The sequence below is a fragment of the Salvelinus fontinalis genome, chromosome 10, assembly GCF_029448725.1.
Source record: "Salvelinus fontinalis isolate EN_2023a chromosome 10, ASM2944872v1, whole genome shotgun sequence".
Lineage (NCBI taxonomy): Eukaryota > Metazoa > Chordata > Actinopteri > Salmoniformes > Salmonidae > Salvelinus > Salvelinus fontinalis.
The window spans coordinates 43905888-43928917 of record NC_074674.1 but is presented as its reverse complement, the minus strand read 5'-3'; the positions used below and the strand labels follow the sequence as shown (position 1 = coordinate 43928917).

The 23030-nt window shown below is 42.2% G+C and overlaps 1 protein-coding gene across 1 annotated transcript in view; it reads right to left on the bottom strand.

The window, feature by feature from the left end:
• Positions 1-13300, bottom strand: part of ufm1 (ubiquitin-fold modifier 1) — a 28705-nt gene extending 15405 nt beyond the window's left edge. Inside the window, exons 1-5 of the mRNA XM_055936867.1 lie at positions 13193-13300; positions 13035-13091; positions 12283-12340; positions 5159-5198; positions 4030-4062 (exon numbers count right to left, since the gene is read on the bottom strand). Coding sequence (XP_055792842.1) covers positions 4030-4062; positions 5159-5198; positions 12283-12340; positions 13035-13091; positions 13193-13194 — 190 coding nt within the window. The 5' untranslated portion in view covers positions 13195-13300. The remainder of the gene's footprint in view (positions 1-4029; positions 4063-5158; positions 5199-12282; positions 12341-13034; positions 13092-13192) is intronic.
• Positions 13301-23030: the final 9730 nt, after the last annotated feature.

Sequence of the window (23030 nt, the reverse complement as noted above, 5' to 3'; positions counted from 1 at the left end):
TACTTGGCCACTTTAGTTGATATAAACCTTATCAAAACATTTAGGTGGAAGGGCTATCCGTACTGTAAGCTATGGACAACAAACCAAGTTGCATTTTATCAATGGCATTTTGAATGCACAGAGATACCGTGAAATGCACAGAGATACTGTGACGAGATTCAGAGATACCGTGAAATGCACAGAGATACCGTGACGAGAGTCTGGAGGCCCATTGTCATGCCATTCATCCAGCGACATCATGTTTCAGTATGATAATGCACGGCTGAGGTCGCAAGGATTTAGGGCCTAATGAATTAATTAAAATTGACTGGGATGTCCTTATATGAACTGTATCTCAGTAAAATCTTTGAAATTGTTTTTTTGTTCAGTATAATTTACATTTATTTTCCTTCCTCTATTACTACTAGGGATAGACCAAATGGGGCAGTTCTATGCTATCCTATAGCCATATCAACCATCAGACAAGGTCTGCAACTGCCTATTCAACCTCGTTTGAGTTGGACACTCCATGTTCCTTTAAAAAAGGACGTGAGTTGACACATCTGAACATTTGGCGCTTACTTCCTCAAAGCCAACTGATTGATCATATTTTAAAACGAATACACTATTGAAACGTATTTCTACTGGTGTCTTCGCCCAAGATATTATGGACCATTGCCCAGCTGTTTGTGTTAGAGATATGAGAATACAAAATGCTAAGCTTTGTGTCACCACAAAGAGGAACTTTAAAAACATCAGTGAACAGGCTTTTTTTTCTCCTTTACATGATCTTTTACTTTAGTGAGCTTGATTGTATCTCAGTTATCCCTGAACATGATTTAGCTTTTAGCCATTCTGAAGATGTCTTCAATGCTATTGTGGATAATCCATTGAATGCCTGGTACATTCGGGAATTATCAGAAGTCACTCATAAAAAGAGATGATGCTTGGGTCAAGGCCAGGAACACAGGCTTACTCACCGACTGGCAAGCTTTGAAGCAACTGAGGAATCATTGTGTGAAACCAAAATCCGAAAGACTAAATCAGATTATTACGTTAGCTCTCTTTCGGATTGTAATGAGAACACGGCTAAATTCTAGAATATTTGTTTTAATGTGTTCTACTTCTTCCTCTCTGCCACAACAAATTAATTCCGACACAGGTCTCATTACAGGGGGAAAAAATGCCATCACTGACGCATTTAATTATTATTTTATTTTTTAATTATTATTTATTTTATTTCAGCGGGCTCTTTTTCAAATAACTTCTAAGCCTGTTCACAATGACATTGGGCCAGATGCTGATAGGGAAAACTTGCTGATTGACAAGAGAAATTATAGTCAAAGCTTTTATTTTAGGCTATTTACAGAAAAATAAGCCCATGACGCTTTGCTAGCAATAGACAACAACAAATCCAAAGGGGCCGACCAATTGGATCCTGGTGTTCAGCGCCCACTATGATTGGCTCAAAAACCCACTTTTTTACATTTTTTTTTTAATATTGTTATCAGGAAATATTCCAAAAGTATGGAAATCAGCTCTTGTGCTGCCGCTCCATAAGGACGGGGATAGTAATGATCGTAAATTACTATCGACCCATTTCAAGGCTTCCTTGTCCATCAAAGATTCTTGGTAAAATGTACAAGTTTGCAAAAAAAAAAAAATGTATCTGAGAAATGAATCTAAACCAAATCAGGGTTTAGGCCTGGACATAGCACTATTACAACAACCACTTTAGTTGTTAATGATCTGGTAAATGCTTTAGACACTAAAATGAAATGTGCTGCTTTGTGAATCTGTCCAAAAACATTTGATACCGTTGATCATGCTGTTTTATCGATAGGTCTGAGCGCTGACACTTGTTCATGGTTTCACGATTAACTTAGTGACAGAACTCAGGCCATCGTGATAGATGGGGTTAAGTCCACATTTCTTGAAGTAAATAAAAGGTGTTCCGCAGGGGACGATACTAGGACCTGTTCATTTCACTATTTACATTAATGCTATCGGTCAACTTGTAAAAAAATTATTAATCAATATGTAAATGATACTACTATGTACGCAATTTCCCCAACTGCTGACCTGGCTGTCACAAGGAAACAGTCCGATGTTGCAGTTGAGCAGGAAGCCCTTACTGATTTAAAACATGACTCACATTGATAACATCTTCACTCATCGGATAGTTCTATAAATCGAACGATTCCCTGAATACTTACACCTTGGTATTTGGATTGACAATGATTTATCGTTAAAAAAAAAAAAACATACGACTAAGCTTGTTACGAAACTAAGATTTAAACGTTTTTAAAAGAAGAAGCAGATCTTGTCTCTCTCGTCAGCAGGAAGCAGATTGCGCAGTCAACCTTTCTACCTGTTCTCAATTATGGTGATACTATATACCCAGGTGCAGCTGCTTCTACTCTTAAACCCCTGGATGCCATTTTTCATAGCACCTTTTGCTTCATCACAGGAAATCAACCAATCAAATGTATTTATAAAGCCCTTCTTACATCAGCTGATGTCACAAAGTGCTGTACAGAAACCCTCAGCCTAAAACCCCCAAACAGCAAGCAATGCAGGTGTAGAAACACTTTAATTACTCATCATTGTATTCTTTACAAAAAGGTTGACTGCACCTCTGAAGTCACATCATTACACTCTTTTTTTGTTTACAAAGCCCTGCTCCACAAGCTTCCGACTCACCGGGTTGGTTAACTCTGGTGACGCCTTCGGTGTCTAGAAAGTTAGGTAGATAAGCCTTTCGTTTCTTTGTGCCTTTCGTCTCCAATGCACTTTAAAATTGGAGGAATTGGTGACTAAGGGCATTTCAGACGGTTGTTAGGGGAAACTTTTTACTGAAGAATGTGTCTGTTTTATGTCTGTGTTTTGCTTTCCGTGTATTGTGTATAATAACATGTATTTAAATGTGTGTCTGAATGTCTTTATTGTATTGTGGTGCTTCATAGGGCTAATCTGGAAAAGACACCTTGGTCTCAGCATTGACTCCCTGTCTAAATAATAAAGATACCTTGGTCTCAGCATTGACTCCCTGTCTAAATAAAGACCCCTTGGTCTCAGCATTGACTCCCTGTCTAAATAATAAAGATACCTTGGTCTCAGCATTGACTCCCTGTCTAAATAAAGACACCTTGGTCTCAGCATTGACTCCCTGTCTAAATAAAGACTCCTTGGTCTCAGCATTGACTCCCTGTCTAAATAAAGACACCTTGGTCTCACCATTGACTCCCTGTCTAAATAAAGACACCTTGGTCTCAGCATTGACTCCCTGTCTAAATAAAGACTCCTTGGTCTCAGCATTGACTCCCTGTCTAAATAAAGACACCTTGGTCTCACCATTGACTCCCTGTCTAAATAAAGACACCTTGGTCTCAGCATTGACTCCCTGTCTAAATAAAGACTCCTTGGTCTCAGCATTGACTCCCTGTCTAAATAAAGACACCTTGGTCTCAGCATTGACTCCCTGTCTAAATAAAGACACCTTGGTCTCAGCATTGACTCCCTGTCTAAATAAAGACACCTTGGTCTCAGCATTGACTCCCTGTCTAAATAAAGACAACTTGGTCTCAGCATTGACTCCCTGTCTAAATAAAGACAACTTGGTCTCAGCATTGACTCCCTGTCTAAATAAAAGTTAAATAAAACATTTAAAACAAACAACTTGACAGCGCTTGAAGAATTAAAAAATGTATATCGTACAATCCAGGTGTGCAAAGCTCTTAGAGACTTACCCAGAAAGACTCAGCTGTAATCGCTGCCAAAGGTGATTCTAACATGTATTGACTCAGGGGGGGGTTGAACACTTATCTCATTAAAATATATTAGGGTTTTATTTTTCATAAATGTTTTATAAAAAAAAAACTTTTGGATTTTTCTTCCACTTTGACATTAAAGTATTATGTGTAGATTGTTGACAAAGAAAAATCAATTAAAACCATTTTAATCCCACCTTGGAAAAGAAATTGTTTTGGTGGTGTTTTATAAATCAAGTTATTGTTGTCATCAGCGTGGACGAGAAGACAGAAGACTCACCTGCTGTCTGAGCTGGGTTGATGCCAATACCATCTGTCATGAGCACAGAGAGAAAAGGGATTAGCATAAATAGCAATACATGAATGTTAACACCAAAACATGAATAAATAAAACATGCAAAAGAGTGGTTGAGAGAGGGGGGGGTCTGATGAGTAAGACTGACACAAATGTTCACATGGTAACGCTGCTGCACTAGGCAACACAAAAACAACAACATTTAACAGTATATGCCACATAGACGGACATCTTTTACAAGGACCTTTTATGTAAGAGATTTTACAGATAGAGTGCCGTGAAAAAAAACATTTCTCCCCCCCCCTTTCCTGATTTTCTCTACTTTTGTATATTATTGATACTGAACGTTATCAGATCTTCAACCAAAACCACATTTTAGATAAAGGGAACCCGAGTTTACAAAAATCCAATTCCCCTGTGTGAAAAAATGATTGCCCCTTTACACTCAATAACTGGTTGAGCCTCCTTTAGCTGCAATAACTCCAACCAAACACTTCCTGTAGTTGTTGATCAGTATCTCACGTCGCTGTGGAGAAATTCTGGCCTACTCTTCCATGCAGAACTGTTTTAACTCAGCGACAATTGTGGGTTTTCAAGCCTGAACTGATCGTTTCAAGTCCTGCCACAACATCTCAATTGGGATTCGGTCTGGACTTTGACTAGGCCAATCCAAAACTTCACATTTGTGTATTTTTTTTACCATTTTCATGTAGACTTGATTGTGTGTTTTAGATCATTGTCTTGCTGCATGACCCAGCTGTGTTTCAGCTTCAGCTCATAGACGGATGGCCTGACATTCTCCTCTAGAATGATCTAATAGAGCAGAATTCAGGGTTCGTTCTATTAAGGCAAGTTGTCCAGGTCCTGAGGCAGCAAAGCAACCCCAAACCATCACACTACCACCACCATGCTTGACCCCAAACCATCACACTACCACCACCATGCTTGACCGTTGGTATGAGGTTCTTAATGTGGAATGCAGTGTTTGGTTTTCGCCAGGCATTATGGGACCCACCGACACAATGTAACAGACTCACCTGTTTCTAATAAGACCTGACAATGTAACACAAGACACCTGTTTCTATTAAGACCTGACACAATGTAACAGACTCACCGTTAGTAATGATGGCACTGGTGGCTGCTGGTACTTTGAACTGTGAGAGGAAACAGACAGAATGATCATGCTATACACCTGGATCTCAGTAGTCCAGGGGTGTTCAAACCTCTCCTCTGTGACCCCCAGCCCTTCCATGCATTTGATCTATTCCAGACCTAGCCCACCTGATTCAACTTGTCAACTCATCTTCAACCCCACGACTAAGGTGAATCAGGTGAACTATTTCAGGGCTACAACGAACGTGTGAAATGTCTACGGGTCCCTGTGAAGAGGTTTGAAAACCCCGGAAGAACAGCCAGGTGAGAGGGGACTTGGATTTACAGGCTCACAGGGAGAGATAGGAGTTGGGCTCACAGGGAGAGAAAGGAGTTGGGCTCACAGGGAGAGAAAGGAGTTGGGCTCACAGGGAGAGAAAGGAGTTGGGCTCACAGGGAGAGAAAGGAGTTGGGCTCACAGGGAGAGAAAGGAGTTGGGCTCACAGGGAGAGAGAGGAGTTGGGCTCACAGGGAGAGAGAGGAGTTGGGCTCACAGGGAGAGAGAGGAGTTGGGCTCACAGGGAGAGAAATGAGTTGGGCTCACAGGGAGAGAAATGAGTTGGGCTCACAGGGAGAGAAATGAGTTGGGCTCACAGGGAGAGAAATGAGTTGGGCTCACAGGGAGAGAAATGAGTTGGGCTCACAGGGAGAGAAATGAGTTGGGCTCACAGGGAGAGAAATGAGTTGGGCTCACAGGGAGAGAAATGAGTTGGGCTCACAGGGAGAGAAATGAGTTGGGCTCACAGGGAGAGAAATGAGTTGGGCTCACAGGGAGAGAAATGAGTTGGGCTCACAGGGAGAGAAATGAGTTGGGCTCACAGGGAGAGAAATGAGTTGGGCTCACAGGGAGAGAAATGAGTTGGGCTCACAGGGAGAGAAATGAGTTGGGCTCACAGGGAGAGAAATGAGTTGGGCTCACAGGGAGAGAAATGAGTTGGGCTCACAGGGAGAGAAATGAGTTGGGCTCACAGGGAGAGAAATGAGTTGGGCTCACAGGGAGAGAAATGAGTTGGGCTCACAGGGAGAGAAATGAGTTGGGCTCACAGGGAGAGAAATGAGTTGGGCTCACAGGGAGAGAAATGAGTTGGGCTCACAGGGAGAGAAATGAGTTGGGCTCACAGGGAGAGAAATGAGTTGGGCTCACAGGGAGAGAAATGAGTTGGGCTCACAGGGAGAGAAATGAGTTGGGCTCACAGGGAGAGAAATGAGTTGGGCTCACAGGGAGAGAAATGAGTTGGGCTCACAGGGAGAGAAATGAGTTGGGCTCACAGGGAGAGAAATGAGTTGGGCTCACAGGGAGAGAAATGAGTTGGGCTCACAGGGAGAGAAATGAGTTGGGCTCACAGGGAGAGAAATGAGTTGGGCTCACAGGGAGAGAAATGAGTTGGGCTCACAGGGAGAGAAATGAGTTGGGCTCACAGGGAGAGAAATGAGTTGGGCTCACAGGGAGAGAAATGAGTTGGGCTCACAGGGAGAGAAATGAGTTGGGCTCACAGGGAGAGAAATGAGTTGGGCTCACAGGGAGAGAAATGAGTTGGGCTCACAGGGAGAGAAATGAGTTGGGCTCACAGGGAGAGAAATGAGTTGGGCTCACAGGGAGAGAAATGAGTTGGGCTCACAGGGAGAGAAATGAGTTGTGCTCACAGGGAGAGAAAGGAGTTGGGCTCACAGGGAGAGAGAGACATGCACTGCCACAACTGTGTATGTGTATGTATGTGTGTGTGTGTGTGTGTGTGTGTGTGTCAGTAGTTATGTGAAAGTCAGCTGTTTGTTCACCCGCACCTGCCCGACTATATATGATAAAGTAAAAGTCTGAGGCCCACACCCGACTAACCCGTAAATATAGAAAATGTGCTGTACAGTCAGAGATGGTGTAAAGATTGTTTGACAGAACTTTTTAGATTAAGTTTCTGCTTATAATGTCCCACATTTTGTTCGGCTATTTGTTATTTATATATTTATTTATTAGTCAACTTGTCTATAATTAGATACATGCAGCTTCTCTGTCATTATATGTTACCCTAGAAGACTAAATAAATCCTTGCTCACCAGAATAATGTCATTAATCTCTAGGATGAATGCTTCAATCTAGTTGACATTGGTAAAATGTGCTTTCTTTTTCATCTCTGCTTCTCTCACACAGCAAAGATGTTTAGGGACCGGGGGGGAATAAAAAGCAATAACTAAAAAGAATGGGAAAGATTTTCCGTGCAAAATGTTCAAATGAGATCAGATCATTTTTTTGATATGATTTCAGTTCGGCTTGGATGCATATTTTATGTGGTTGAAATACTAATCCGCTTTGATGATGCTGATAAAGATAGGGACCGTCTGTAAAGATAGCACCTTTACAGACGGTCCCTAACCACGCAGTCATTCTCACAAGATGCTGAAAGAAATCAGTTCTCCACTCCTGTTCCTGAGTCAAAATGTACATTTGGTGTATCATTTTACTGCAAGAAATGCTTAATAGTATAGAGCAGGAGTTAATAGTACATTGGCTATGTAAGAGGTTATAGATCTACAGTTAGTGTCCAGATGCGTTACATGTAATCGTAGCCTATCAGAACAGTACAGTTCCCTTGACGTGCCATTTTGAAGTCCCCCGTCATGTGACTGTGGAATTTGTATAGCACCTCACAATCATTATACACAGAGCACATTATACACACTGCGATCAACCACTTGTACTACCTCACCCAAACATTAGACTACTGTTCTGACCCTTCCCTTGTCTTTATTTTCAACTCTACATTTCACATGTTTTTTTTTCTTACTGAATTAAAAAACTCAGAAATTGTCCTTTTTGCCTCAGTGGATTGACATAAAATGTTCTGCCTAAATTCCCCAAATTATTTGCTGTGAATGTGTTGCCTACAGTTAGGCCTAGAGCTAAAGCAAAGCGCTACACCAGATACAATTTATGAAAGAAAAACCTCAAATGTAGCCTATAGACATGAATTGCACAAGAATTATACATTGACATATTTTATGAGTTATTTTCCCATTATTCAACCGTAAACCTGCCCGTCTTGCGGTTATAACCTGCCCGTCTTGCGGTTATAACCTGCCCGTCTTGCGGTTATAACCTGCCCGTCTTGCGGTTATAACCTGCCCGTCTTGCGGTTATAACCTGCCCGTCTTGCGGTTATAACCTGCCCGTCTTGCGGTTATAACCTGCCCGTCTTGCGGTTATAACCTGCCCGTCTTGCGGTTATAACCTGCCCGTCTTGCGGTTATAACCTGCCCGTCCTGCGGTTATAACCTGCCCGTCCTGCAACCCCCACGTCCTACAACCTGCCCGTCCTGCAACCCCCACGTCCTGCAACCTGCCCGTCTTGCGGTTATAACCTGCCCGTCCTGCAACCCCCACGTCCTGCAACCTGCCCGTCTTGCGGTTATAACCTGCCCGTCCTGCGGTTATAACCTGCCCGTCCTGCAACCCCCACGTCCTACAACCTGCCCGTCCTGCAACCCCCACGTCCTGCAACCTGCCCGTCTTGCGGTTATAACCTGCCCGTCCTGCAACCCCCACGTCCTGCAACCTGCCCGTCCTGCGGTTATAACCTGCCCGTCCTGCGGTTATAACCTGCCCATCCTGCGGTTATAACCTGCCCATCCTGCGGTTATAACCTGCACATCCTGCGGTTATAACTGCCCGTCCTGCGGGTAACGAGTCAGTCAGCGCATCTCTAGTTGTCAAGGAGGCTGCTGAGCTTCGATAGAGAGAGGAAGTGATGGAGGATTATCTTCATGCTCTGTAACTGCAGTAGAGATTAAAGGATTTGTCCTAATAAAATGTAAAAACTGTGAAATGTTCCAGTTGTTTAGAGGAATGTCTAATCTATTGAGTTCTCCTAACTTGGCACTTCGGGTTTTGTTTTCTAGTGACTGCAACGTTTTGGCAAATAAAACAAGCACGCACCAAGTTCATTGCAAAAAATAATGCTTAAAAATAGCCTATTTATTGATGAAAATACCAGTCGATGTAAATACATTTGACAGGTCATTCATATCGGTCTACGGGTTAATTTACATCATTTAGTGGAAATAAATTGGTGTGTGTATTTTTCATTATTGTTATGATTCTTCTTTATAAAAGTGCAAAGCTTACTGATACAGAGTTTAAGATGAAAATATGTCAGAGTGTGAGAGCTGCTTCTACAGTTCCTGTTGCTGCTGGCATGCCAGCAGTAAGCCGAATAATTGTGCAATAATTCCAAATTAAATTGAGTGTTTAAAACAGTTCTGATGGCCATGATAGATTTTTTTTCTTTACTATTTTTACTTCTAAACTGGTAATTGCACTTCCCATTCAAGTGCAATGGTAGGCAGGCATCAGTGTGTCACACCGTAGAATGTGAGCTTGCAGCAGTATGCATTTCGAAAACTGTGTGTAAAACCTGAACATTTCACTTCATATTATGAGGCACGTCTTACCTTGCTTCAAAGTAGCCTAGACAAAAATCTGTTTCTATAAACGTGGAGTCAATTATTTTATAAAGACCTCCATATGCAAATCATAATCAAATTTATTTATAAAGCCCTTCTTACATCAGCTGATATCTCAAAGTACTGTACAGAAACCCAGCCTAAAACCCCCAAACAGCAAGCAATGCAGGTGTAGAAGCACGGTGGCTAGGAAAAACTCCCTAGAAATGCTAGAACCTAGGAAGAAACCAGGCAATGAGGGATGGCCAGTCCTCTTCTGGCTGTGCCGGGTGGAGATTACAACAGAACATGGCTAAAATGTTCATAGATGACCAGCAGGGACAAATGCTATTGAAACTGGTAGCCTTTTTCTCTCATGTTCTATTGGTTTTCAAAATCAACTTTCTTTCATTGTCCAGTAGCCAAAGGCACAATCCTAGTCATATTAGCATCCCATGCTAGTTGATGATAATCCTAGTCATATTAGCAACCCATGCTAGTTGATGATAATCCTAGTCATATTAGCATCCCATGCTACTTGATGATAATCATAGTCATATTAGCATCCCATGCTAGTTGTTGATAATCCTAGTCATATTAGCATCCCATGCTAGTTGTTGATAATCCTAGTCATATTAGCATCCCATGCTAGTTGTTGATAATCCTAGTCATATTAGCATCCCATGCTAGTTGTTGATAATCCTAGTCATATTAGCATCCCATGCTAGTTGATGCATCTTTATATCTCCCCTCTTTCTAAATTTGGAATTAATATGTTCATCTCTGTAACAACTCTGTTTTCCGGCCAATTGCATTATGGAACAGACATTTGCGCGTAGTCCAGTGCCATGTGCGCATTGCAGTGCTTATAATGCGAAGAAATAATCGTTTATAAAATGTTTAAGCTAAGCGTTCTGATCTGTTGCATCAGCTTCATTGCTTTTGAACGTTTTTTTTTTAATGTACTGGTTGAATGAATTTGGGATCTTTCATTCCACAACTGTGCCAGAGTCAGTTTGGAATCTGCAATTTATTTTTCCCGCATAGAACGACACGCTGACAAAACAGAATAGGTAAACTTTCTAGTATGGAGGAAAAGTAGACTGACAAAGTTTAGTGGCTTTGCTGTTCGTTACTCATGTTGTTGGCTGTGGAAAAGTAAACGTTGATAGTTTTTCTAAAACATCTTCAAAGTGTGTTTCATCGGAATTCGTTAAGGACTGCACACTGATCGATCTTCTGTTAAGATGAATTACCCTCATCTAGATGTAATTTCTATCCTTCTGAGCACCGTGGGAGGACACCCTAATCAGGTTACACACCCAATGCATATGGGTACGGTACATTTCTCAAATGTCTGGTCAATTAAAATGCTTCCGGTCAAATGTCCGGCCCTACATTTTCCTAAAAGGAAACGGTGGTGGCACACACACACACAGCACAAAAGTCGTCAAGGGAGAAGGGAGGGAAAGCTAATCATTAACAAAAGATTCCGCTATCTATGAGAAACAGCCTGAAGGCAAAAATACTAATAATTGAGATTTCGTTCGCAGGAGAGAAAAAAAACTACTCTGCTGTCTACTGTCAAAATCAGCCTCAGCATTCTAAGAACGTAATTGTCTCTGTGAGGATTCTACTTTGCATAAAGAGTACAAAACATATAGCAGCAGAAACAGCAATCACTCATGTCTGCTTGAATCATGATGAGCCTCATGAGTTTCCTATGGGGTTATAGAGGAACATAACTCAAGAGAATGCCCCTGTTACTGTCACACAGACAGAGAGAGACAGAGGAGATGCCACTAGTCTGAAGTCAGGGAGATAAGGATGGCTAAGCGAACACGTGAGCAGCACAGGCAATCTAAATCAATCACAGATGAGCAGGAGAATGAGGAGAGAAAGAGAAACGCATTATGTAGCTGGGAATGGACAATGGGTTGAAGAGGGAGGGTAGGAAAGATACAAATGAATTACTGCTACTCTCAAAGCATTACCCATCATTCACTCTGTCCATTATTTGGATGATGATTATTGTAATAGGTTGCATTCATAAATCTAAATATTAAAAGGGAAGGGATCCATTGATTCAAGGAACTCTGATCGGTATTCGGCAAGACAAACAATGGTCCTCTCCCAGCTTAATATCTACTATAAATTGTTTATTGACTTAATAGCATGTGGAATGACAGTTCTAGCTACTGAAGCAGGCAGGGTGGGACCAGGCTAAACAGAGAGGAGATGCTCAAGCCTGGTATCTATATTGTATATCCTGTATTGTTGCCATGTCATACATGTAAGAGAGGAGACAGAGGAGAGACTCTAGCCTTATCCTTACTATAGGTGCTTTATCTAATCTTTGATAGTTGCCATGCAACAAAGGAGGACTCTAGCTATCTCGTATACATACTGTAGGCAAAGCCTATGTGCTCTAGCCAACTCTAGTATTATATCATTGCTATGCCATACATGTATGAGGAGACTGAAGAGAGACTCAACCCTCATATCCATACTCTGTGCTTTTGTTCCTCTTTTTTGGGGGGGCTAGATCTTGTAAAGTGGGTTGTGACCCCTTAAAAATGTTTTCACTTGACTTGTTGTATTATAGCCAAATACTAGTATATTTTTGTTGCAATACCCAGTATGAGATGAACTCACCTCCTCTGCTGCAAACTTCAACACGGCTGTAAACGGCGTGCTCTCTGGGACACTGAGTCTGAAACAAGAAATACAGTCCTATTTTATATCACTCCAACTCTCTGCTCCCCATGGAACGACCCCCCCCCTTTCAATATTTCCTTTCCTCTCCCTCGTGTAATCAGTAAGGAAAGGCTTCATAGGCCTATTTGCTGTGGCACTGCAGAGTCCTGTTCTGTGTTGACTCTCAACTATGACGTCAAAATGTCATAAAGTGCAAAAACAGCAGGTCATCAAGATAAGTGGTGACATTTGGTAGGCTGGCTGGAAGCCTGGAACATATAGGCTAGCTCGTTAGCAATGTTGTGATTAAACGTTATTTGGAAATGTCTGCAATGTCATTGCAAGAGAGGTTTGTTATTCCGCTAACTGTGTGCCCAGACACTAAGCAAATGACAGTGCTAATGGCAACAACGAAAGCATCGTCAAAACTGACTACTGTCATAGTGAATTGGCATGCTAGCTAACTAGCTGGCCAGTGACAGCTGTGTTATGGTTCATGGCAACAACATGCTTCCAAGAGTTAACAGCTAGCCAGCTAGCATCTTGCAATTAGCTAGTACTAGTAGCTAGATAGCTTCAATACTTAGCTAGCTACAGACGAATACAATGAAGATCACAGCTAGCTAAACAAGCTACATGCATGGGTGTGACGGTAAGCATCAGTACTCATTGATGTTTTTAGCTAACGTTAATGTTGATCTGTCACTTACACTTTGTAGGGTAGCCGGGGATCCGACGTCAGAGTGATTTTAAACGTGACTTTAGACCTGATGGAGGAAACAAACACAATTATCATCACACTGCTTTTTGCTAAATAATAGTCCTATATTAAATGTGTATTATAGGACAGAATGAGAGTTAAACTTACATTTTCTTGGTGACTGTGGTCTCTACTGCACACCGTTAACGTAGACCCGGAAGTCAGAAGGACTCCGTGGACACGTCATCAGTTTGATATGATTTTAGCAGCCTCGCCGAATGAGTTTAATGTTTTTTTATTGAAATAGTTAAAAAATTGTATTCCATTAATTTATTGTATAGTAAAGTCTAGAAACAAGTAACAAAACAGAAAGAGTTGTGCTATTAAAAGATAGGCGTCTTTTGCAGAGTGCTTGTCAATTTACCGTAACATACGACCACATGCGCACACCTATTTGTACATTTGCAGAACTACAAAGCCCAAGTGACTGATAATGTATTTTTTTGAAGAATCAACTATTAATATACAATTACAATATACAGAAAATGTAGGATAGCGATAACTTTTTCCATGACATTAGACTAGAAGTAAAGTGTGCAGTGATTTGCAGAATGTATGGTGCCTTGCTCTGGTGCATGTATCAAGTAATCTCATGCATTTATAAGGTCAGAATGTACAGTGCATTCAGAAAGTATTCACAACCCCTTAACTTTTTCCACGATTTGTTGTTACAGCCTGCATTTAAAATAGATTAGATTGAGATTTTAGTGCAGATAGTGCAGATAGGTCAGTGCAGATAGTGCAGATAGGTCAGTGCAGATAGTGCAGATAGGTCAGTGCAGATAGTGCTGATAGGTCAGTGCAGATAGTGCTGATAGGTCAGTGCAGATAGGTCAGTGCAGATAGTGAAGATAGGTCAGTGCAGATAGTGCAGATAGGTCAGTGCAGATAGTGCAGATAGGTCAGTGCAGATAGTGCAGATAGGTCAGTGCAGATAGTACAGATAGGTCAGTGCAGATAGTGCTGATAGGTCAGTGCAGATAGTGCTGATAGGTCAGTGCTGATCGGTCAGTGCAGATAGTGCTGATCGGTCAGTGCAGATAGTGCTGATAGGTCAGTGCAGATAGTGCTGATAGGTCAGTGCAGATAGTGAAGATAGGTCAGTGCAGATAGGTCAGTGCAGATAGTGCTGATAGGTCAGTGCAGATAGTGCTGATCGGTCAGTGCAGATAGTGCTGATAGGTCAGTGCAGATAGTGCAGATAGGTCAGTGCAGATAGTGCTGATCGGTCAGTGCAGATAGTGCTGATAGGTCAGTGCAGATAGTGAAGATAGGTCAGTGCAGATAGGTCAGTGCAGATAGTGCTGATAGGTCAGTGCAGATAGTGCTGATCGGTCAGTGCAGATAGTGCTGATAGGTCAGTGCAGATAGTGCAGATAGGTCAGTGCAGATAGTGCTGATCGGTCAGTGCAGATAGTGCTGATAGGTCAGTGCAATAGGCAGTAATGCATCCTTCTTCAGCTAAACATGTCAAAGTATGATGGTGCCTAATGGTATAGACGTGTGTAGTGAACTACGTTTGACCAGGGCCCATCAAAAGTAGTGCACTATGTAGGGCAAGGCTCTCCAACCAATGATGTATGTAAACCCTGGATAGCTGATGCTATGTATTGGTCATTGAGAGGCTTTGAAGCCACTGGTCGGCCATGTTGTCACTCCCCAGTAGGAGCAGTCTACAGGAATGAATGGAATTCTACAGTATTTCATTTAAATGCTTCAAGGACAAAATGACATGTATTTACAAAGTTTTTGTTGTTGTAGAGGAGACAGTAACTTCAGTACACTTTTTTTTTAAAGACTTTGAGGAAAATGTTTTTGTCAGTCATCTAGGGTTAGGGGGAGTGATGAGCTCTACAGCAGAGTCTCACAACTCAATCGCTGGTTGAGAACTGTTTTCTGCCCCTCCCAGAAGATAGAATTTGTAGATAATTGGCCCTCTTTCTGGGACACCCACAAACAGGACCAAGCCTGGCCTGTTGAGGAGTGACGGACTCCATCCTAGCGTGAGGGGTGCTCTCATCTTATCTACGAACATAGACTGAGCTCTAACTCCCCTAGCTCCACAATGAGATAGGGTACAGGCCAAGCAGCAGGCTGTTAGCCAGCCTGCCAGCTTAGTGGAGTCTGCCACTAGCACAGTCAGTTTAGTCAGCTCAGCTATCCCCATTGAGACCGTGTCTGTGTCTCGGCCTAGGTTGGGTAAAACTAAACATGGCGGTGTTCGCCTTAGCAATCTCACTGGAATAAAGACCTCTTCCATTCCTGCCATTATTGAAAGAGATTGTGATACCTCACATCTCAAAATAGGGCTCCTTAATGTTAGATTCCTCACTTCCATGGCAGTTATAGGCAATTAAATAATCAATCACTGATCATAATCTTGATGTAATTGGCCTGACTGAAACATGGTTTAAGCCTGATGAATTTACTATGTTAAATGAGGCCTTACTTCCTGGTTACACGAGTGACCATATCCCCCGCGCATCCCGCAAAGGTGGAGGTGTTGCTAACATTTACGATAGCAAATTTCAATTTCCAAAAACCCCCGACATTTTCGTCATTTGAACTTCTAGTCATGAAATCTATGCAACCTACTCAATCACTTTTTATAGCTACTGTTTACAGGCCTCCTGGGCCATATACAGCGTTCCTCACTTAGTTCCCTGAATTCCTATCGGACCTTGTAATCATGGCAGATAATATTCTAATTTTTGGTGACTTTAATATTCACATGGAAAAGTCCACAGACCCAGTCCAAAAGGCTTTCGGAGCCATCATCGACTCAGTGGGTTTTGTCCAACATGTCTCTGGACCTACTCACTGCCACAGTCATACTCTGGACCTAGTTTTGTCCCGTGGAATAAATGTTGTGGATCTTAATGTTTTTTCTCATAATCCTGGACTATCGGACCACCATTTTATTACGTTTGCAATCGCAACAAATAATCTGCTCAGACCCAAACCAAGGATCATCAAAAGTTGTTCTATAAATTCTCAGACAACCCAGAGATTCCTAGATGCCCTTCCAGACTCCCTTCACATACCCAAGGACATCAGAGTACAAAAATCAGTTTACCACCTAACTGAGGAACTCAATTTAACCTTGCGCAATACCCTAGATGCATTCTCACCCCTAAAAACAAAAACATTTGTCATAAGAAACTTGTTCCCTGGCATACAGAAAATACCCAAGCTCTGAAGCAAGCTTCCAGAAAATTGGAATGCAAATGGCACTACACCAAACTGGAAGTCTTCCGACTAGCTTGGAAAGACAGTACCGTGCAGTATCGAAGAGCCCTCACTGCTGCTCGATCATCCTAATTTTTAAACTTAATTGTAGGAAAATAAGAACAATCTCAAATGTATTTTTGATACTGTCGCAAAGCTAACTAAAATGCAACATTCCCCAAGAGTGGATGGCTTTCACTTCAGCAGTGATAAATTCATGAACTTCTTTGAGGAAAAGATCATGATCATTAGAAAGCAAATTACGGACTCCTCTTTAAAATCTGCGTATTCCTCCAAAGCTCAGTTGTCCTGAGTCTGCACAACTCTGCCAGGACCTAGGATCAAGGGAGACACTCAAGTTGTTTAGTATTATATCTCTTGACACATTTATGAAAATAATCATGGCCTCTAAACCTTCAAGCTGCATACTGGACCCTATTCCAACTAAACTACTGAAAGAGCTGCTTCCTGTGCTTGGCCCTCCTATGTTGAACATAATAAACGGATCTCTATCCTCCGAATGTGTACCAAACTCACTAAAAGTGGATGTGTACCAAACTCACTAGAAGTGGCAGCAACAAAGCCTCTCTTGAAAAAGCCAAACCTTGACCCAGAAAATAGTCCTGCCGTACAAACCTACACGTACGCTACGGTCACAAGACGCAGGCCTCCTTACTGTCCCTAGAATTTCTAAGCAGACAGCTGGGGGCAGGGCTTTCTCCTATAGATCTCCATTTTTATGGAATGGTCTGCCGACCCATGTGAGAGACGCAGACTCGGTCTCAACCTTTAAGTCTTTATTGAAGACTCATCACTTCAGTAGGTCCAATTATTGAGTGTAGTCTGGCCCAGGAGACTGAAGGTGAACGGAAATGCACTGGAGCAACGAACCTTGCTCTTGCTGTCTCTGCAGCTTCTCTTCTGCCCGTAACTTGTTGCCCCATAAGACTAAATAAAGTAGTGCTCCCCAGAATAGTGTCTTACAGCGTTAGCATGAATGCGTTAGTGATCTAGTTAACACGGGTAAAGTTGTCTGTTTCGTTTAGGGACCGGGGGAAAACACTCATTAAACTCCAAAACAGTGGAAAGATTGGTGATGTGCAAAATGTCATCAGTTTGACCGGGTTTTAAGTAAATGAAAATCTATGAAAACGTCGAAACACATTTCTGATAAGACGTCAGCTAGTCTTGGATGTATTACTTTATGTGGTTGAAATACTGCCCGCTTGCTTAACAGTGTCAAAGATAACACATTACACACACATTCACATTTTCTCAAGAAATCATATTTCTCCACTTCTGTTCCAGAGACAAAATTAACATTTGTTGTATAATTTTACTGAAAGAAATGCAAAATTCTACAAGACTTATATTATATTATATTACGTTACATGTGAGAGGATATAGGCCTACACTCAGTGTCCAAATTTCAGTTACTATTCCATTTAACCCATATGAATTTAAATGAGGAAAAGTCTGTTTATTCATGGTTACAGGGATACTCATGAGTGGGATATTAAAGGTGCATGTAAACAGCCTATCCTGAATAAGACCTTAAGAGGGATATGAGCTACTATCCGGAATACTGTGTGCATCGTCAGTGACGCAGTAGGTTGAGAGCAGGGCCCTTACAGTGACGCAGTAGTTTGAGAACAGGGCCCTTACAGTGAAGCAGTAGGTTGAGAGCAGGGCCCTTACAGTGAAGCAGTAGGCTGAGAGAAGGGCCCTTACAGTGACGCAGTAGGTTGAGAGCAGGGCCCTTACAGTGACGCAGTAGGTTGAGAGCAGGGCCCTTACAGTGAAGCAGTAGGTTGAGAGCAGGGCCCTTACAGTGACGCAGTAAGTTGAGAACAGGGCCCTTACAGTGAAGCAGTAGGTTGAGAACAGGGGCCTTACAGTGACGCAGTAGGTTGAGAACAGGGCCCTTACAGTGACGCAGTAGGTTGAGAGCAGGGCCCTAACAGTGAAGCAGTAGGTTGAGAGCAGGGCCCTTACAGTGAAGCAGTAGGCTGAGAGCAGGGCCCTTACAGTGACGCAGTAGGTTGAGAGCAGGGCCTTTACAGTGACACAGTAGGTTGAGAGCAGGGCCCTTACAGTGAAGCAGTAGGTTGAGAGCAGGGCCCTTACAGTGAAGCAGTAGGCTGAGAACAGGGCCCTTACAGTGAAGCAGTAGGCTGAGAACATGGCCCTTACAGTGAAGCAGTAGGCTGAGAACAGGGCCCTTACAGTGAAGCAGTAGGCTGAGAACAGGGCCTTTACAGTGAAGCAGTAGGGTGAGAACAGGGCCATTACAGTGACGCAGTAGGCTGAGAACAGGCCCTTTACAGTGAAGCAGTAGGCTGAGAACAGGGCCTTTACAGTGAAGCAGTAGGCTTAGAACAGGGCCCTTACAGTGACGCAGTAGGTTGAGAGCAGGGCCCTTACAGTGACGCAGTAGGCTGAGAACAGGGCCCTTACAGTGAAGCAGTAGGCTGAGAACAGGGCCTTTACAGTGAAGCAGTAGGCTGAGAACAGGGCCCTTACAGTGAAGCAGTAGGCTGAGAACAGGGCCTTTACAGTGAAGCAGTAGGCTGAGAACAGGGCCTTTACAGTGAAGCAGTAGGCTTAGAACAGGGCCCTTACAGTGACGCAGTAGGTTGAGAACAGGGCCCTTACAGTGAAGCAGTAGGCTGAGAACAGGGCCCTTACAGTGATGCAGTAGTTTGAGAACAGGGCCCTTGCAGTGACGCAGTAGGTTGAGAACAGGGCCAATCCAGTGAAGCATAGGGTTGAGAACTCCTTACAGTGATGCAGTAGGTTGAAACGCCTTGCAGTGATGCAGTAGGTTGACAACTCCTTCCAGTGATGCAGAGGTTGAAAACCCCTTCCAGTGATGCAGTAGGTTGACAACCCCTTACAGTGATGCAGTAGGTTGAAAACCCCTTCCAGTGATGCAGTAGGTTGAGAACTCCTTACAGTGATGCAGTAGGTTAAAAATCCCTTACAGTGATGCAGTAGGTTGAGAACTCCTTACAGTGATGCAGTAGGTTGAGAACTTCTTACAGTGATGCAGTAGGTTGAGAACCCCTTACAGTGATGCAGTAGGTTGAGAACTCCTTACGGTGATGCAGTAAGTTGAAAACTCCTTACAGTGATGCAGTAAGTTGAAAACCCCTTACAGTGATGCAGTAGGTTGAGAACTCCTTACAGTGATGCAGTAGGTTGAAAACCCCTTACAGTGATGCAGTAGGTTGAGAACTCCTTACAGTGATGCAGTAGGTTGAAAACCCCTTGCAGTGATGCAGTAAGTTGAAAACTCCTTACAGTGATGCAGTAGGTTGAGAACTCCTTACCAGTGATGCAGTAAGTTGAGAACTCCTTACAGTGATGCAGTAGGTTGAGAACTCCTTACAGTGATGCAGTAGGTTGAAAACCCCTTGCAGTGATGCAGTAAGTTGAGAACTCCTTACAGTGATGCAGTAGGTTGAAAACCCCTTGCAGTGATGCAGTAGGTTGAGAACTCCTTACAGTGATGCAGTAGGTTGAAAACCCCTTGCAGTGATGCAGTAAGTTGAGAACTCCTTACAGTGATGCAGTAGGTTGAGAACTCCTTACAGTGATGCAGTAGGTTGAAAACCCCTTGCAGTGATGCAGTAAGTTGAAAACTCCTTACAGTGATGCAGTAGGTTGAGAACTCCTTACAGTGATGCAGTAAGTTGAGAACTCCTTACAGTGATGCAGTAGGTTGAGAACTCCTTACAGTGATGCAGTAAGTTGAAAACCCCTTACAGTGAAGTTGAGAACAGGCCTGTTTATTTCACTGATATGTTCAAAATAACTTCAATAGCTGAAATTCAAAACAAGCATTGTGAAAGAACAGAACATGTTTTAATATTTTTTCCCTGCCATGAAAGGACGTGAACCTGTGGATGTTTTCCTTTCAATTGTGATGTCAGGGCGATTCCAAGACAGCATTGGCAGCAAATATTTTTGATATCTCAGATTGTTTAGGCAATTCTCACATATACACTTAATTGGGAGGAAGATCATGATGAAAGTGGTCCTTTCAGTCCCGTCTCAGACCTATTCATGCCTTCTGTAAAACCCTATGATCTGTGAACCAGACATCTTGCTGTCATCAGGGGCGAAAGTAGATATAATTTCTTCCCGATATGGGAACTCCTATATATGTGCATGCGCTAGATTCTGAAATACTATTTTTCACTTGAATTTATTCATCATAAAAAATATGAATATTAATATCTCAAAACTACCCTTTTCGATTGAGCTTATTTTTAAACACGTTGTTTGGACCAATATACTCTTAACTACATGACCAATTTCATACATAGTAATTGGACATTACAGGTCAATAACCAATCACAACCATCTTTTATAATTGCACATTCAGCAAATCACCAGCAGATGCAGTTCCCTTTGAATCCATTTTCCCATTCACTGTATTGGTGATGCTCATAACGTGTATCGGAACTTTAGAATTAGCAGAGAGCCCCGTCTGTTATTGTGATGTACTTGTAGAATATTGTTCTAAACAATAGCCAGGACAAATATTGTGATGAATATCACCGAAGGTGGCTCCCCTTCCCGTTCGGGTGGCGCTCGGAGGTCGTCGTCGGCGGTCTACTAGCTGCCACCGATCCCTCTTTTCCCTTTTCGTTAGTTTTTTTTTCGAATTGTTTTCACCTGTTCCTTGTTGGGGTTTTTGGGTTGGGGTTATTTAATTTCGGTTAGCCCGCTTGTGTTTGTGCGGGCTTTTTACTGTTTATGTTAGAGGTGTTCTCTGACTCCACACCCATCCTCTTCGATCGTTACAAATATATTTTTACAATTTCACTAGTATCATCAAAATCAATGAATCAATGCACATTTTTGTACTCATTCAGTAGTTTTTTCCAGATAAAATATAATCCTCTTGAAAAATGATGTTAAAAGTACTATGTATATTCCTAAAACATTCATTGAAAATTATACTATTGCTGCTTCCTGTTGTCATGGCTTTTTGATTCATGGCCGAGTGTCAAAAGACAAGTTTTAGATGTCCAAATTAATAATCAATATGCTGAAATAAGTGGTGATATTTTGAAGACCAAAATACAGAAAAGTTACTCACGACACACGGCACACTTGTGTTCAGACTACTTGTATTTTGTGAAATTTGTACCTTCTAAACTGAACACGCAGTACTATTTACCAAGACTCAAGACTGAATATGATTTTTCTACTGTAATCAATAGCAAATGAATCCCTCAGATCGATAATGTATTGAAATCAATGCAACTGGAACAATAACCGCTGCGACACGTACCGTTTACGCTTTTCTAACAGACAAACCTCAATGAACTTGTGTAATACTATAATACATGTGTCTGTCGATAGATGACAACCTGTCATAGCCATTTATCAACGTACACTGAACAAAAATATAAACTCAACGTGTAAAGTGTTGGTCACATGATTCATGAGCTGAAATTAAAGATCCCAGAAATGTTCCATACAGTGGCTTGAGAAAGTATTCACCTCGCTTGGCATTTTTCCTATTTTGTTGCCTTATAACCTGGAATTAAAATTGATTTTTGAACGGGTTTGTATCATTTGATTTACACAACATGTGTACTTTGAAGATGCAAAACTTTGAAGTGTACTTTGAAGATGCACTTTGAAGATGCAAAATATTTTTTATTGTAAAACAAACAAGAAATAACTATTCACCCCCCCAAAGTCAATACTTTGTAGAGCCACCTTTTGCAGCAATTACAGGTGGATTGAGGTCTGGGCTTTGACTAGGCCATTCTAAGACATTTAAATGTTTCCCCTTAAACCACTCAAGTGTTGCTTTAGCAGTATGCTTAGGGTCATTGTCCTACTGGAAGGTGAACCTTCGTCCCAGTCTTAAATCTCTGGAAGACTGAAACGGGTTTCCCTCAAGAATTTCCCTGTATTTAGCGCCATCCATCATTCCTTCAATTCTGACCAGATTCCCAGTCCCTGCCGATGAAAAACATCCCCACAGCATGATGCTGCCACCAACATGCTTCACTGTGGGGATGGTGTCCTCGGGGTGATGAGAGGTGTTGGGTTTGCACCAGACATAGCGTTTTCCTTGATGGCCAAAAAGCTACATTTTAGTCTCATCTGACCAGAATACCTTCTTTCATATGTTCGGGGAGTCTCCCACATGCCTTTTGGCGAACACCAAATGTGTTTGCTTATTTTTTTCTTTAAGCAATGGCTTTTTTCTGGCCACTCTTCCATAAAGCCCATCTCTGTGGAGTGTATGGCTTAAAGTGGTCCAATGGACAGATATTTCAATCTCCGCTGTGGAGCTTTGCAGCTCCTTCAGGGTTATCTTTGGTCTCTTTGTTGCCTCTCTGATTAATGCCCTCCATTCTGGTGGGCGACCCTCTCTTGACAAGTTTGTTGTGGTGCCATATTCTTTCCATTTTTTAATAATGGATTTATTGGTGCTCTGTGGGATGTTCTTTTATAGCCCAACCCTGATCTGTACTTCTCCACAACTTTGTCCCTGACCTGTTTGGAGAGCTCCTTGGTCTTCATGTTACCACTTGCTTAGTGGTGTTGCAGACTCTGGGGCCTTTCAGAACAGGTGTATATATACTGAGATGTGATACTTAGATTGCACACAGGTGGACTTTATTTAACTAATTATGTGACTTCTGAAGGTAATTGGTTGCACCAGATCTTATGTAGGGGCTTCATA